Genomic DNA, 15,954 nt, shown 5'->3' on the forward strand with positions numbered 1-15,954 from the left:
GCCTGGCTCACTGAGCATATGCCTGCCCTCCTTCATTACACCAGGGCTTCCCAAGCTTTGCTGTGCATGCAGATCATCTGGGAGATCAGCAGATCTGGGTTGGCACCTGACATCTGCGTTGCTAACCAACTCCTAGGTGATGCCAAGACTATTGGTTAGGGAACTTGATTTTGAGGAGCAAGGCAACAATCTCACATCTTTTAAACAGACTATGCCTCTTTAAAGATTTCAATTTGTTTCTAGGAGGAGGAATGATAGTCACGGACAGTGTAGGGGAGGCATCATTCAGTCACCATCAGGCTTCAGCTTCTCGGAAATCAAGGGTGTGTTGTCCCATTGCTACCAAAATGTTGCAAACTCCAACCCTATGTTATAGCCCATCTGATTCCCATTCTCACATTTAGTTCAAGACAGGAAGAGAGCCTCAAGGCAGCCAAATCGTCTTAGAACATGTTATGTAATTTGTAATGGAAATTTGAAACTATAATAAATGGAGACCGTTCTGCTTATTTTGTGAAGAGTTAAAGCAAAGCACTTTGCAGACACTGATTACTGAGTGTCTTCACTGAAAGAGGATTTGGCCTTAGAGTCATTATATCTGGCTAAGAATCCAGGCTTACTTTCCTGATTGTGTTTTCCCAGTGATACTCATTAATAAGCAGAGCACATGCAGGAAAGTTATTTAGTGAGTCATATAAGGTTTCACTCCTGCAAAATGTTTTCTGAACTCTTGAACCTATCTGAGATGTGTATTTTGATCAATGCCATTTCAACCCCCGCTCCCTTTTTTTTTTTTTTAGCAATCTGCATTCTTCCCTGTCTGAACGGAGGTCGCTGTGTGGCCCCTTACCAGTGTGACTGCCCGCCTGGCTGGACGGGGTCTCGCTGTCATATAGGTAGGCCTCTTTCATGGTTTGTTTTCTTGGTGGCTCAATCCCATGAAACTCCAGAGGACATTAAAGAGTATGACTCAGACTCAGAAGTGGTGGTAAAGTGAAAAAGTACTGATGTTTCTCAAAAATTCCTCAAGATGATCCCTCAATTGGTGTCTCAACACTGAATTTTATGGTTGCCTAAACACGTTTGCCAGTCATGTGCCAAAGAATAGCATCTAAGTCGACTCAATTATCTGTCTTCTTTATGTCATCTGCTTCATTTTGCAGAGCATAGAGAAGACATTACACAGAGGTTCAGAATATTTATTTTAATCTCTGAGAAGCTAAATTACTAAATTCATGCTTACTCTTTAGAAAGAACAAGGTTATACATAAATACAATTTAAGTTAAAATTTTTTTAAAAAATCACTTTATCCAGTCTACCATTGATGAGTATTTAGATTGATTCCATGTCTTTGCTATTGTGCATGGTGCTGCAATACACATGCATGTGTCTTTATGGTAGAATGATTTCTATTCCCTTGGGTATATACCCAGTAATGGGATTGCTGGGTTGAATGGTAGTTCTGTTTTTAGGTCTTTGAGGAATCGCCATACTGCTTTCCTCAATGGTTGAACTAATTTATACTCTTACCAACAGTGTATAAGTGTTCCCTTTTCTCCACAACCTCGCCAGCATCTGTTTTGTTTTGTTTTGTTGTTTTTCGAGACAGAGTTTCACTCTGGTCACCCAGGCTGGAGTGCGGTGGCGTGATCTTGACTCACTGAAACCTCCACCTCCCAGGTTCAAGTGATTCTCCTGCCTCAGCCTCCCAAGTAGATGGGATTACAGGCACCTTCTGTCACACCCTGCTAATTTTTCTATTTTTAGTAGAGACAGAGTTTAATCACGTTGGCCAGGCTGATCTTGAACTCCTGACCTCAAGTGATCCACCCACCTTGACCTCCCAAAGTGTTGAGATTACAGGCATGAGCCACTGCATCCAGCCTATTTTTTTACTTTTTAGTAACAGCCCTGCAGCCATAAAAAAGAATGAGATCATGGGATATGGATGGAGCTGGAGGCCATCATCCTTAGAAAACTAACGCAGGAACAGAAAACCAAATACCACACGTTCTCACTTATAAGTGGGAGCTAAATGGTGGGAGCTAAATGATCAGAACATATGAACACAGAGAGAGGAACAATAGACACTGAAGCCTACTGGAGGGTAGAGGGTGGGAGGAAGGAGAGGATCAGAAAAAAATAACTATTGGGAACTAGGCTTAGTACCTGAGTGATGAAATAATCTGTACAGCAAACTCCCATGACACAAGTGTACTTATACAACAGACCTTGAACCTAAAAGTTAAAAAAAAGTTTAAAGAAAAAAGGAAAAAAATTACAAAACTCATCAAAGAGATGGTTTCTTATCATGGACAACAGTAACAAATGATAGTTGATTGATTCGTAACAAACATTCTCTTAGCACCTCTTGCAGACCTCAAATACAGCATTTGGCCCACTTACTTTGACATCTGTTCATTTGCTTGATTATCTATCCCTTCCCCCACTAGATTATACACCACCTAAGGGCAAGGATTTTATCACCTTTATATCCCCAGTGCTTAGCATAGTGCCCAAATATAGTAGGTATTTTTAGTAAATATCAAATAACTCAATTTAAAATGACAAACTATCTTTCTAATGTCCTAAAAATTTTAAGCCACCATTTAAAAAATAGGACTTGCTATATTTATTAAGTATTAATTCTGACATACCACTATTCTGCCTATAAACAATGTTTATACCACTTCCTCAGTGGAGTAAAATGTAAATGGCATGTAAAGTATAGACAGGGCTTCCTGACACCAGAGCTTGTCATGAACCCTAAGACTGGGAAGACCATATAACTTAGCGTCTAAACCAGGACATTTTTGAGAGTAAAAGAGGCACTATTAATAAGTAAACCAGAAAAATGAGACTGAAAAGTACCATTATAGACAAAAGCAGACAGGCAGTCATCAACCCACTTAAAGCCAAAATTGAGCCATTCATGAAGGTAGAGAAGGAAAAATGTTCTGAGGCTGAATTTGAAGGCCTTATTTGAGACTCTGAAAGCAGTCTATACAGTGTTTGTTTATAACAAATCAACTATGGTATTTACCCACGTTTCTCCTGCTCATCTATAAACAAGCTTTGCTTTTTTCCGGGTACCTTACTGGTGCAAGTAATGAATGAATTACTCTTGACTCACCCTCCCTTTCATCTGAGGTTACAGCACCGTCACTATTTTTGTTCATTCCTGCTCAGCATCCCTCATTCTACTCCACACCACTGTCTCCAGCCAGTAAAAGATTCTGGATCATGGCCCAGTTGACCTTCTCGTCACCATGTCCCTCCAGACTGAACATCATCAGTGTACTACTTTGGCATGTCTTTGCCCTGGTTAAATGGTTCTCTATTTTAGTCTCCACATCCACCCTGAATTCTTTTGACTTCCAAGGTACTGCATAAGCCAGCTTCAGCACACCTGAAGCACAACTCACTTATTATCCTACCATTATACACTGTGCCCTGCAGTGACAGTTTTCTCACTACCCCTGCAAGCAGCCTGTTCTCCCCAGTCTCCTTACATGTGCACATGATCTGCCTCTTTCCTCCACCTATTCTAGCCTCACTCAACCCCCAAGTCCTGCCTAAGTTTCCTCTGATCTCAAAACTTGTTCAATATCACAATAATCTACTTTCTAACATTCCATTTCTATAAATGTTACACAACTAGTTATAATCATGCAGTTTAAAGCTAATAAATGGATCTGATTTATGTGGCTTTCTTTTACACCTTAGCTGTCTAATAAGAATATGCTCCTTAATGACACTGACTATGGTCTTTGTTTTTCCAAATCTTACAGCAGCTACCTCAGCATAGATCCTATTTATACCCCTAAGTACTAAGCATATCATAAGCATATAAAACAGGGGCTCCTGCTCTCCAGAATTTCAATCTAGGAAAGGGGAAGGGATACGGAATGGCCTGTAAATAGATAACTAGGATATGTTAAGATAGAGGCTAATCAAAATCTATAAAATGGGCTGTGACAACAGTGAAAATGGGTAAACTAACCAAATGTCAAAGTTCAGAAAAAGCTTCGCAAGCATAGAATCTGAGGAGAAACAAAAGGAGTCACCAGAAGAAAATCGTGGCAGCTAAAAGCATGAATCACAAAATACACAGGTGTGTTCAGCAAAGGATAACCAAAGCCATAGAGGAAATGCAGGGGAGTGGCTGGAATGAAGCTCTAAAGATGGGCAGCACCAGATCAGGAAACGCATCGCATGCCAAGTGCAAGATGCTGAATTATGCGTTGAGAGCAACAGAAGCCACTGAAGGATCTTAAGCAGGAAAATCATGTGATCGGATTTTCTTTTAGAAAACTGATTTTGGCAGCAGTATGAAAAGTGGAAGAAAGCAAGACTTACAATAGAGAGATTCGTTGAGGGGGTTGTAAAAGCAGAATTGGCAAGAATTCATGAAGTCAGGAGAAACAACCACAAAAGAGCAGATTTGAGAGACAGTAAAGAGTAAGAATCAGTGCTACTTGGTTACAGATCTATTGTGAGGGGTAGAATCCACATAGAATCAAAACTACTTGGAAGAGTAAAAGCTGTTTCCAGCTTGGGCATTGGAGTGGAAGGTGATGCCATTTACTGGGATGGAGAAGCCAGGAGAAGCCATAAGGAGTTAAGTATGGACACACTGAGTTTGAGGGGACTGTGAAACCTACAGGGGGAGTGATAGGCAGTTGGATGATAGTTTAGGTTCTCAGAAAATTCATTTAGATGAAGATAGAGATTTATAAGTCATCATTGAAAGATACCCATGGGGGGAAAAATAAGACTGCAGAAGACACACGACATGAAAAGATGGCCCTGAATGAACACTGGGACCACCGATGTGATAGGGAAGGAGGATTAAGTTTTTAGACAAAGAAGTAAAAGTAACAACTAGTTTGTTAGTGCAGTCAGGCACTGCTAAATCAGCATAGTCCTGAAAAAGAGTAATGTGTTCTTATATCAGCAAGCAGAAACTATGGAGAGTTTGTTTTCAGTTACTGAGTTTTATTTTTGCTTGTTTTAATCCTGCTTTGTTTCATAATTTTCTTTCCCATGAGATTGCTAATAAGTGCATTCTGCTGGCCAGCTCTTAATCTTACCAAGAGAGCTCCCCAAGGGGAAAGGCGTATTTTACTTCTTGTCCTCTCTCTTGTTCTGTCCGGACAAGGACCAGTGCTTATCGAGTGCCTGCTACTTGCTTAACAGACATTTTCTCCATATTTTATGAATGAATGACTGAAGAAATGACATTTACTTACATTTCACCAAAAAGGAGTTTTTCATCCAGGAAAGAGCCTGCCTTTCTGTGCTACAGGGATTGGAATGGTTCTTATTTCCAGCTTTCTCCCAACAGACATTTCACTTCCTTCCTACAAGGAGTTCTCCTTTCTCTTTGATATGTTACACTTGCTGGTATTAGGTCATGATGAATTTTCAGCATCTTCAGGTTTTTTAACAAAGGTATGCAGATGAAGAGTTTGGTTATGAGATTATGGATTTGTGAGAAAGGCACCTAGATAGTAAATCATTCGGTGTCCTCTCAGGGTTTTATCTGTGGCTAACCAGTTTCTGTAATTCCAGTTAAAGCTGACACCGTGAAATGTGTCTCCTTGCCAAACACAAAGGGATGTTGAATCATCTGTTAGTTTAGACAATCCTTGTGCCTAATTTATTGTCTTAAAAGTTGACGTCTGACTTAATCACCCAGTCAATCATAGAGTTCAATGCTAACTCCCTTGAGGAATTTACAGTCTTGAGCTTCAAGTCAGTGGCAAGAAATTTTTAAAAAAGGAAGAAATGTACAAGCTAATTGAACACACAAAATTTATACTTCAAAATGCTCAAAGTGTCAGATTGGTGGCATAAATAAAAAAAGATTAGAGAAGAGGAAAATCAGTGGACTTGGAGTGATCAGCAAAGCCTTCAATAAGTATATAGAACTTAATCTGGGACTTAAATGTGAAAAACTGACCAGCTTGGAAGGAAAAAGGGAGGTAGTACCACATAAGGATGTGAGGTCAAGCAGAGCAGCAGAAATGGATAATGCTAACGGTATATGAAGACCAGCAGTGGCTGCTGCAGGAAGTAGAGGCAAATCTTATCCTATGTGCCTTTATGGATATTGTGAGGATTGCTAAGTATTAAATAAATGTGTGGGCTTTTTATTCCAGCTGTTTGCCAGTCTCCCTGCTTAAATGGTGGAAAATGTGTAAGACCAAACCGATGTCATTGTCTTTCTTCTTGGACAGGACATAACTGTTCCAGGTAAGATAACCAAAAACTAATGTTCACCTGTAACATGAAGACTCTAAAATTCAAGTAAATTGTCATAAGAGCCAGAAGTTATCTCTATCTAGTTTGACTGTAAGTATTTTGTATGTGAAAATATCCATTTTGAGACATGCTCTCTAAATTTGAACTAAAACCAAAGCTAAGAAATATTAGTTCAGGATTGACAAATAAAACAAGAATGTCTCAAACTTAAGCAGTCTTGTGCTGACTTCAGCAGCACATATTCTAAAACTGGAACTTCATAGAGGATTAGTATGACCCATGCTAGAGGATGACACACAAATTTTTGAAGCATTCCACATTTTTTGCAATTAAAAAAAAGAAAAAATGGGTTATATAAATAAATAAATAAATCATCTTCTTGAACAGAAGATTGCATCCTACAGATGCAAGGATGTAAAATAAATAGACAATATATTTTATTGAAAATGACCCAATGGATGTTTAAGTTCTTCATTACAATAAAAATCATACTGAATTGATAGGAAATGTTTATTTTAAAGTAAAATATTTTTGTTTTATGTTTTAGTGTTTATATACGTAGCATTTCATTGACTACAAAATGATTATGTAAAAATATGTTTTTTCATTGGTTTCTCATTTCTGACCAGATACATATTATGGTTTAAAAATACTATCACAAAAATAAGTCAAAGGGAAAAATAGTTAAAAGATCATTTATATATATTTAAACATCAGTAAAATCATCAGCCATATTGTGCCATACCACAGATAAAATATTTTCAACAATCAAACGTTGTCCTCACCAATGTTGCAATGTTGAAATATTATCAGCTATGTTTTAAGACTTTCAATATACATCCCTGCACTTAGATTTGTATTATGTACACTTACCCCCATCATATAGGACTCATTAAAAACAAATGGGTATTTCCATATTCATTTTTTAAAGTGAGAAAAATTCAGTTAACTGAAAACAACTTTTATTTTTCATTTCCTGGTTTGTTATTTTGATTGGAATGTCAAAGTCAACTTGCAAATATAAAAAAGCAATTACAGTAATGCCAGTGAATTTCCTCACATCATCTCAAGTGTATGCCATCTCTGCAAAAAGAGAAAAAATAAACTGAACCCTAAACAGCAAATTTGAAATGGACAAATATATTAAGAAGCTGCCAAGATTATACCTTTACCTGACAGCAGAGTTGAATTTAAGAAAATGAGAGCCAAATAAAGAGGAAATAAAAGAGAAAAAAAAAAAAACAGTGACTCAAAAAAAGTATTTAGTACTTTCTTATAAATATTAGATTTTATATTTCAACCTCTTCATTTTTGAGATAAAGAAAAGGAAGTCCAGAGAGAGTTTGCGTGATTTAAAACCTGTCCATAGGAGTTCTTTCTTGATTGAGGAAAGGATAATTATTAGCTTGTATGAAAATATTGTACATTAATAAGAAAAACAAGATCTAGATTTTTATGCAAAAGTTTGATGTAGGCATCCAAGAAAAATAATGGCAAATTAAGCTGAGAGGTGTAGCCCACATTCAAGGGAAGGCTAACTAGCAACCCAGAGGACCAGGCAGGTTCCTCCTCCGTATACTGTAATCCTTGTTAAAACTCTAACCAGTTTAAGCAAAGAAGAGGATTTATCATTACAAGAGAGGGACCTTGTATGGAACCCAAAGACAAAGGAGTGGTTGAGCATCAGGAGGACCAGACTAGGGACGTGAAAGCCAAGTGTGCCTCTCCACCTCCCATGTCACCACCTCTTCCAGGGTCTGCTCCATCCTCTGTCTTGCTGCAGAGTGGTTTTCTTCTGTTTGGTTCACATGGAAGGGAAGGACAGAATTTCTCTGTTTTTTTTTTTTTTTTTTTTCCCTAAAGACAGAGTCTCACTCGGATGCCCAGGCTGGAGTGCAGTGTGCAATCTCGGCTTACTGCAACCTCCTCCTCCTGGGTTCAAGCAATTCTGTCTCAGCCTCCTGAGTAGCTGGGACTACAGGCATGCGCCACCACACCCAGCTAATTTTTGTATTTTTAGTAGAGATGGGATTTCACTATGTTGGCCAGGCTGGTCTCGAACTCCTGACCTCGGGTGATTTACCCACCTTGGCCTCCCAAAATGCTGGGATCACAGGCATGAGCCACCATGCCCGGCCAGGACAAAATTTCTTACAGAATTTTTTACATGTCACCATACAGTATCCAGAGACATAGTACACTGTCCCAGTGTACTATGGTTGGTCCAGACTGATTCAATGGCCAAGCATGAATCAATGAACTGTCCTAGGTTGGATTATGTTGTACCAACATAAAGGGTAATTTTGTCAAAAAACTGGGTAAAAGGGAAGAGAGTCTGGCAATTCCCAGAAGAAAGGAGAGTGGGAGGGGGAGAATGCTTTTCTGAGAAAGAAACAATAAATGTTACCGTATGATTTTTTCCTTCTCTCCTATGAGACTGAGTGCCTTAAAGTTTGTATGCTGGGCCGACTGTGATGGCTCACACCTGTAATCCCAGCAATTTAGGAAGCCAAGGCAAGCAGATCACTTGGATCCAGGAGTTCAAGACCAGCCTGAACAACATAGGAAGATCCCGTCTCTACAAAAAATACCCAGAAAAATTAGCCAGGCATGGTGGCATACACCTGTAGTCTCAGCTAACTCAGGAGGCTGAGGTGGGAGGATTGCTTGAACCCAGGAGGCGGAGGTTGCAGTTAGCCAAGACTGTGCCACTGCACTCCAGCCTGGGCAACAGAGTAAGATCTTGTTTTAAAAAACAAAAACACATGCCTAGTGCCTTCTACAGGCACAAAAATCACTGCTCAGTAAAGGCTTGTTAACAGATGGAGCAATTTCCTGGCATGATTGTCAGCTGGTAGAGAAATGCCTGATGGCATCCATTAAATCCCTCAATGTTTAACCTTCTGTACTGATAAATAAGACTGACCTAACCTTTTTCCCAGATAATTCAGTGGTTCAGAAGGAAATTGTGTTTCCTCTGACCTCTGTGCACATCTTCAGAAAACTGATCCTAAGCAAATACCGTAACTAAAAACCATAGATTCTTAGTGGACTAAGAGACCTTTAAGTTCATTATGTCCAAACCTCTCATTTTACAGAAGAGAGAATTGTAAGATAGAAAACTAGTGGCAGAATCAAGACTAAAACTCAGGTCTGATGCTTCTCAGATCTTTCCATAAGTTAGCACTGCATGCCTCTTAGTTATCTCAAAGAATGACCCCCATCCCTATAAACATCACAGATAATGCCCAGGTATCTGGGACTTTCAATCCTGTTTTCATCAACCCCTAAAGAGATGTTAGCTCTTCAGTTCAATTTCTTCTTTAGAATCTATTTGGTTGCTTTTTTTTTTTTCCAGGAAAAGGAGGACTGGGTTTTAACCACTGCACGACCAGCCGGCTCTCCCAAAAGCAGGATCATCTCTTCTTGGTAGTTCCTGGGCATCCTGGAACTTATGCAAAGAAAGTCCAACATGGTGCTGGGTCTTGTTTAGTAAACTTGTTACTTGGGGTTACTTTTTTAATTTTGTGATATATTTTGTTATTCCTTGTGACATACTTTCTTACATGTTTTCCATTTTTAAATATGCCTGTATTTTCTATATAAAAATTATATTAAATAGATGCTGCTCTACCCTCACAAAATGTACATATTCTGCTGTCTGTTGGGAAAGTTGCTGGTACACGTTTTTATTCAGTTACTTAAAATGATTTTTCAATTAAAATATATTTTGCTACTAAATAATATTTTGCTGGATAGTACCATTTTATGAGGTGGCCAAGGGATTCATAGAGAGGACTCATGATCTTTCATCTGTGCCACTGGCACCACATGGGAGAACCCTTACAATAAAGGAGACCCCTTCATTCTGGTTCCATCTTCTTTACAATATGTGTAATAAAAAAAGTTTTTTCTTTCACTGAATCAGACAGTAGCTGTTGGACCTAGTACTCTCCACCACATAATTATGTCCTGGTACTTAGGGTAGCCTGGCTAATTCTTTTCTCAACATTTGAAAAGCCGTAGGCATTAACTTCGTGGATGTGGAGAAACAGCATAATGACATTGGTTCACAATGAAAGTGCTAGCCTTCTTTCTCATGGCTGGAATAAGAAATGCAAGAACTGGAAGATTAACAGAGAGCTGATACCTGGACTGGTAATGCCACAACTCACTATTTTGGGAGAAAGGAGGTAGGAAGGGGAAGACAGGGAAAGAGAAGGAAAAAGGCAAATGGGAAACGTCCCCCAGAGCTGTACTCCTGGTCCCACCTGCAAAAGAGAATTGCAGCCACCTAAGAGAAAGCTGAGCTGCCCCTCAGTCCTTACTGTCACCTACCTCTATCACAATACTTGTACCAAGATGAAGACTTCCCCAGACTTCAGAAAATAAACTCAAACCCTAGATTTTGTTTTAAAATAGGAAACTCAATCAACTTGCCTCCATCCTCTGGGAAAACTGCTCCCATACAGGCCTTGGAGTGTGTTGTAGCACCATGGAGGAATGCAGAAAGATGAAAAAGATTTTGATTCTCCTAGTGGTTCTCTTCACTACCATAGGCATCCCTCAGCCATTGACTCCTCCTTCTTTCTCTTGACATTCACTTTCTTGACCAGTCTTACACGCTTATGAGTCTGCCTTCCAATAAATTTACTCATAGTCCATTAACTTCCAAACCATGTTGACCTTTGTCATTTATAATCATAAAAACATAAAAATATAGTCAAAAAGGCTAGGTGCAATGGCTTGCACCTATAATCCTAGCACTTTGGAAGACTGAGGTGGGCAGATAGCTTGAGCTCAGTAGTTCGAGACTAGCCTGAGCACCATGGAGAAACCCCGTCTCTTAAAAAAAATAAATACAAAAAAAAAAAAAATACAAAACTGAGCTGGGCATGGCGATGCATACCTCTAGTTCCAGCTACTTGGGGAGGCTGATGCAGGAGGATTGCTTGAACCTGGGAGGTTGAGGCTGCAGTGAGCCGAGATCGCACCACTTCACTCCAGCCTGGGTGACAAAGTGAGACCCTATTTCAAAAAGAAAAGAAGAGAAAATACAGCCCCAAATCTGAGTAATAAGAAAAATAGTACCAGAAAAAATTAAGCTAAGAAAACAATTGGAAACAACACTTAGTTCTGAAAGTACCTACTAAATAAGTATACCTTCAAAGTGGAGGTTGTATTGGGTTACTTTGAATAGGCTGAAAGGTTTATATCTTCACAGTAAGTCAAAGTAGTCCTGGCATATAGAGAATATAAGGAAGTAAAGCACCATACAAGTGAGGTGTGGAAATAATACTATTTAGAAATGTGAGTCACAGAGTAATGATACTAAGAATAGTTGAAGAATATTATTTTTTAATCTTCCATACTATGCAGAGAAGACCAGTGTAGGAAAACAAAAATTTTAAAAAGAAATTTTAAAATCTTTCATACAGACATATCTTGTAGTGAATTTTTGAAGGGGGAGCCATTCACCATGCTATATAAACTATCCCACAAGCTGGAAAAGATGACAAACATTGAGTAATATTTGCCAGATATTTACCAAATACCACTCTGATGCAAAAACCTAACAAAGATGAAAATGAACTGTTGGGGCGGAGCAAGATGGCTGAATAGGAGCAGCTCCAGTCTCCAACTCCCAGCGCCAGCGACACAGAAGACCGGTGATTTCGGCATTTTCAACTGAGGTACTGGGTTCGTCTCACTGGGGAGTGCCGGACAATCGGTACTGGTCAGCTGCTGCAGCCCGACCAGCGAGAGCTGAAGCAGGGCGAGGCATTGCCTCACCTGGGAAGCGCAAGGGGGAAGGGAATCCCTTTTCCTAGCCAGGGGAACTGAGACACACTACACCTGGAGAATCGGGTAACTCCCACCCCAATACTGTGCTTTGAGCAAACAGGCACACCAGGAGATCATATCCCACACCGGGAGGGTCCCACACCCACGGAGCCTCCCTCATTGCTATAACAGCAGTCTGTGATCTACCGGCAAGGCAGCAGCGAGGCTGGGGGAGGGGCGCCCGCCATTGCTGAGGCTTAAGTAGGTAAACAAAGCTGCTGGGAAGCTCCAACTGGGTGGAGCTCACAGCAGCTCAAGGAAACCTGCCTGTTTCTGTAGACTCCACCTCTGGGGGCAGGGCACAGTAAACAATAACAAAGCAGCAGACACCTCTGCAGACTCAAACGACTCGGTCTGACAGCTTTGAAGAGAGCAGTGGATCTCCCAACACGGAGGTTGAGATCTGAGAAGGGACAGACTCCCTGCTCAAGTGGGTCCCTGACCCCTGAGTAGCCTAACTGGGAGACATCCCCCACTAGGGGCAGTCTGACACCCCACACCTCACAGGGTGGAGTACACCCCTGAGAGGAAACTTCCAAAGCAAGAATCAGACAGGTACACTCGCTGTTCAGAAATATTCTATCTTCTGCAGCCTCTGCTGCTGATACCCAGGCAAACAGGGTCTGGAGTGGACCTCAAGCAATCTCCAACAGACCTACAGCTGAGGGTCCTGACTGTTAGAAGGAAAACTATCAAACAGGAAGGACACCTACACCAAAACCCCATCAGTACATCACCATCATCAAAGACCAGAGGCAGATAAAACCACAAAGATGGGGAAAAAGCAGGGCAGAAAAGCTGGAAATTCAAAAAATAAGAGCGCATCTCCCCCGGCAAAGGAGCGCAGCTCATCGCCAGCAACGGATCAAAGCTGGACGGAGAATGACTTTGACGAGATGAGAGAAGAAGGCTTCAGTCCATCAAATTTCTCAGAGCTAAAGGAGGAATTACGTACCCAGCGCAAAGAAACTAAAAATCTTGAAAAAAAAGTGGAAGAATTGATGGCTAATTAATGCAGAGAAGGTCATAAACGAAATGAAAGAGATGAAAACCATGACACGAGAAATACGTGACAATGGCACAAGCTTCAGTAACCGACTCGATCAACTGGAAGAAAGAGTATCAGCGATTGAGGATCAAATGAATGAAATGAAGCGAGAAGAGAAACCAAAAGAAAAAAGAAGAAAAAGAAATGAACAAAGCCTGCAAGAAGTATGGGATTATGTAAAAAGACCAAATCTCCGTCTGATTGGGGTGCCTGAAAGTGAGGGGGAAAATGGAACCAAGTTGGAAAACACTCTTCAGCATATCATCCAGGAGAACTTCCCCAACCTAGTAGGGCAGGCCAACATTCAAATCCAGGAAATACAGAGAACGCCACAAAGATACTCCTCGAGAAGAGCAACTCCAAGACACATAATTGCCAGATTCACCAAAGTTGAAATGAAGGAAAAAATCTTAAGGGCAGCCAGAGAGAAAGGTCGGGTTACCCACAAAGGGAAGCCCATCAGACTAACAGCAGATCTTTCGGCAGAAACTCTACAAGCCAGAAGAGAGTGGGGGCCAATATTCAACATTCTTAAAGAAAAGAATTTTAAACCCAGAATTTCATATCCAGCCAAACTAAGTTTCATAAGTGAAGGAGAAATAAAATCCTTTACAGATAAGCAAATGCTTAGAGATTTTGTCACCACTAGGCCTGCCTTACAAGAGACCCTGAAGGAAGCACTCAACATGGAAAGGAACAACCGGTACCAGCCATCTCAAAAACATGCCAAAATGTAAAGACCATCGAGGCTAGGAAGAAACTGCATCAACTAACGAGCAAAATAACCAGTTAATATCATAATGGCAGGATCAAGTTCACACATAACAATCTTAACCTTAAATGTAAATGGACTAAATGCTCCAATTAAAAGACACAGACTGGCAAACTGGATAAAGAGTCAAGACCCATCAGTCTGCTGTATTCAGGAGACCCATCTCACACGCAGAGACATACATAGGCTCAAAATAAAGGGATGGAGGAAGATTTACCAAGCAAATGGAGAACAAAAAAAAGCGGAGGTTGCAATACTAGTCTCTGATAAAACAGACTTTAAACCATCAAAGATCAAAAGAGACAAAGAAGGCCATTACATAATGGTAAAGGGATCAATTCAACAGGAAGAGCTAACTATCCTAAATATATATGCACCCAATACAGGAGCACCCAGATTCATAAAGCAAGTCCTTAGAGACTTACAAAGAGACTTAGACTCCCATACAATAATAATGGGAGACTTCAACACTCCACTGTCAACATTAGACAGATCAACGAGACAGAAAGTTAACAAGGATATCCAGGAATTGAACTCATCTCTGCAGCAAGCAGACCTAATAGACATCTATAGAACTCTCCACCCCAAATCAACAGAATATACATTCTTCTCAGCACCACATCGTACTTACTCCAAAATTGACCACGTAATTGGAAGTAAAGCACTCCTCAGCAAATGTACAAGAACAGAAATTATAACAAACTGTCTCTCAGACCACAGTGCAATCAAACTAGAACTCAGGACTAAGAAACTCAATCAAAACCGCTCAACTACATGGAAACTGAACAACCTGCTCCTGAATGACTACTGGGTACATAACGAAATGAAGGCAGAAATAAAGATGTTCTTTGAAACCAATGAGAACAAAGATACAACATACCAGAATCTCTGGGACACATTTAAAGCAGTGTGTAGAGGGAAATTTATAGCACTAAATGCCCACAAGAGAAAGCAGGAAAGATCTAAAATTGACACTCTAACATCGCAATTAAAAGAACTAGAGAAGCAAGAGCAAACACATTCGAAAGCTAGCAGAAGGCAAGAAATAACTAAGATCAGAGCAGAACTGAAGGAGATAGAGACACAAAAAACCCTCCAAAAAATCAATGAATCCAGGAGTTGGTTTTTTGAAAAGATCAACAAAATTGACAGACTACTAGCAAGACTAATAAAGAAGAAAAGAGAGACGAATCAAATCGACGCAATTAAAAACGATAAAGGGGATATCACCACCGACCCCACAGAAATACAAACTACCATCAGAGAATACTATAAACACCTCTATGCAAATAAACTGGAAAATCTAGAAGAAATGGATAATTTCCTGGACACTTACACTCTTCCAAGACTAAACCAGGAAGAAGTTGAATCCCTGAATAGACCAATAGCAGGCTCTGAAATTGAGGCAACAATTAATAGCCTACCAACCAAAAAAAGTCCAGGACCAGATGGATTCACAGCTGAATTCTACCAGAGGTACAAGGAGGAGTTGGTACCATTCCTTCTGAAACTATTCCAATCAATAGAAAAAGAGGGAATCCTCCCTAACTCATTTTATGAGGCCAACATCATCCTGATACCAAAGCCTGGCAGAAATACAACAAAAAAAGAGAATTTTAGACCAATATCCCTGATGAACATCGATGCAAAAATCCTCAATAAAATACTGGCAAACCGGATTCAGCAACACATCAAAAAGCTTATCCACCATGATCAAGTGGGCTTCATCCCTGGGATGCAAGGCTGGTTCAACATTCGCAAATCAATAAACATAATCCAGCATATAAACAGAACCAAAGACAAGAACCACATGATTATTTCAATAGATGCAGAAAAGGCTTTTGACAAAATTCAACAGCCCTTCATGCTAAAAACGCTCAATAAATTCGGTATTGATGGAATGTACCTCAAAATAATAAGAGCTATTTATGACAAACCCACAGTCAATATCATACTGAATGGGCAAAAACTGGAAAAATTCCCTTTGAAAACTGGCACAAGACAGGGATGCCCTCTCTCACC

At 40.1% G+C, this 15,954-nt stretch overlaps 1 protein-coding gene and 1 non-coding gene across 2 annotated transcripts in view; both read left to right on the forward strand.

The window, feature by feature from the left end:
* Positions 1-10,944, forward strand: part of SVEP1 (sushi, von Willebrand factor type A, EGF and pentraxin domain containing 1) — a 228,356-nt gene extending 217,412 nt beyond the window's left edge. The window contains exons 46-48 of the mRNA XM_025359181.1: positions 801-896; positions 6,166-6,259; positions 9,627-10,944. Coding sequence (XP_025214966.1) covers positions 801-896; positions 6,166-6,259; positions 9,627-9,648 — 212 coding nt within the window. The 3' untranslated portion in view covers positions 9,649-10,944. The remainder of the gene's footprint in view (positions 1-800; positions 897-6,165; positions 6,260-9,626) is intronic.
* LOC112608856 lies at positions 6,488-6,592 on the forward strand. Its single transcript, XR_003116129.1, has one exon. It is a non-coding gene; the product is annotated as a U6 spliceosomal RNA (small nuclear RNA).
* Positions 10,945-15,954: the final 5,010 nt, after the last annotated feature.

Source organism: Theropithecus gelada, chromosome 15, assembly GCF_003255815.1.
Source record: "Theropithecus gelada isolate Dixy chromosome 15, Tgel_1.0, whole genome shotgun sequence".
Classification (NCBI taxonomy): Eukaryota; Metazoa; Chordata; class Mammalia; order Primates; family Cercopithecidae; genus Theropithecus; species Theropithecus gelada.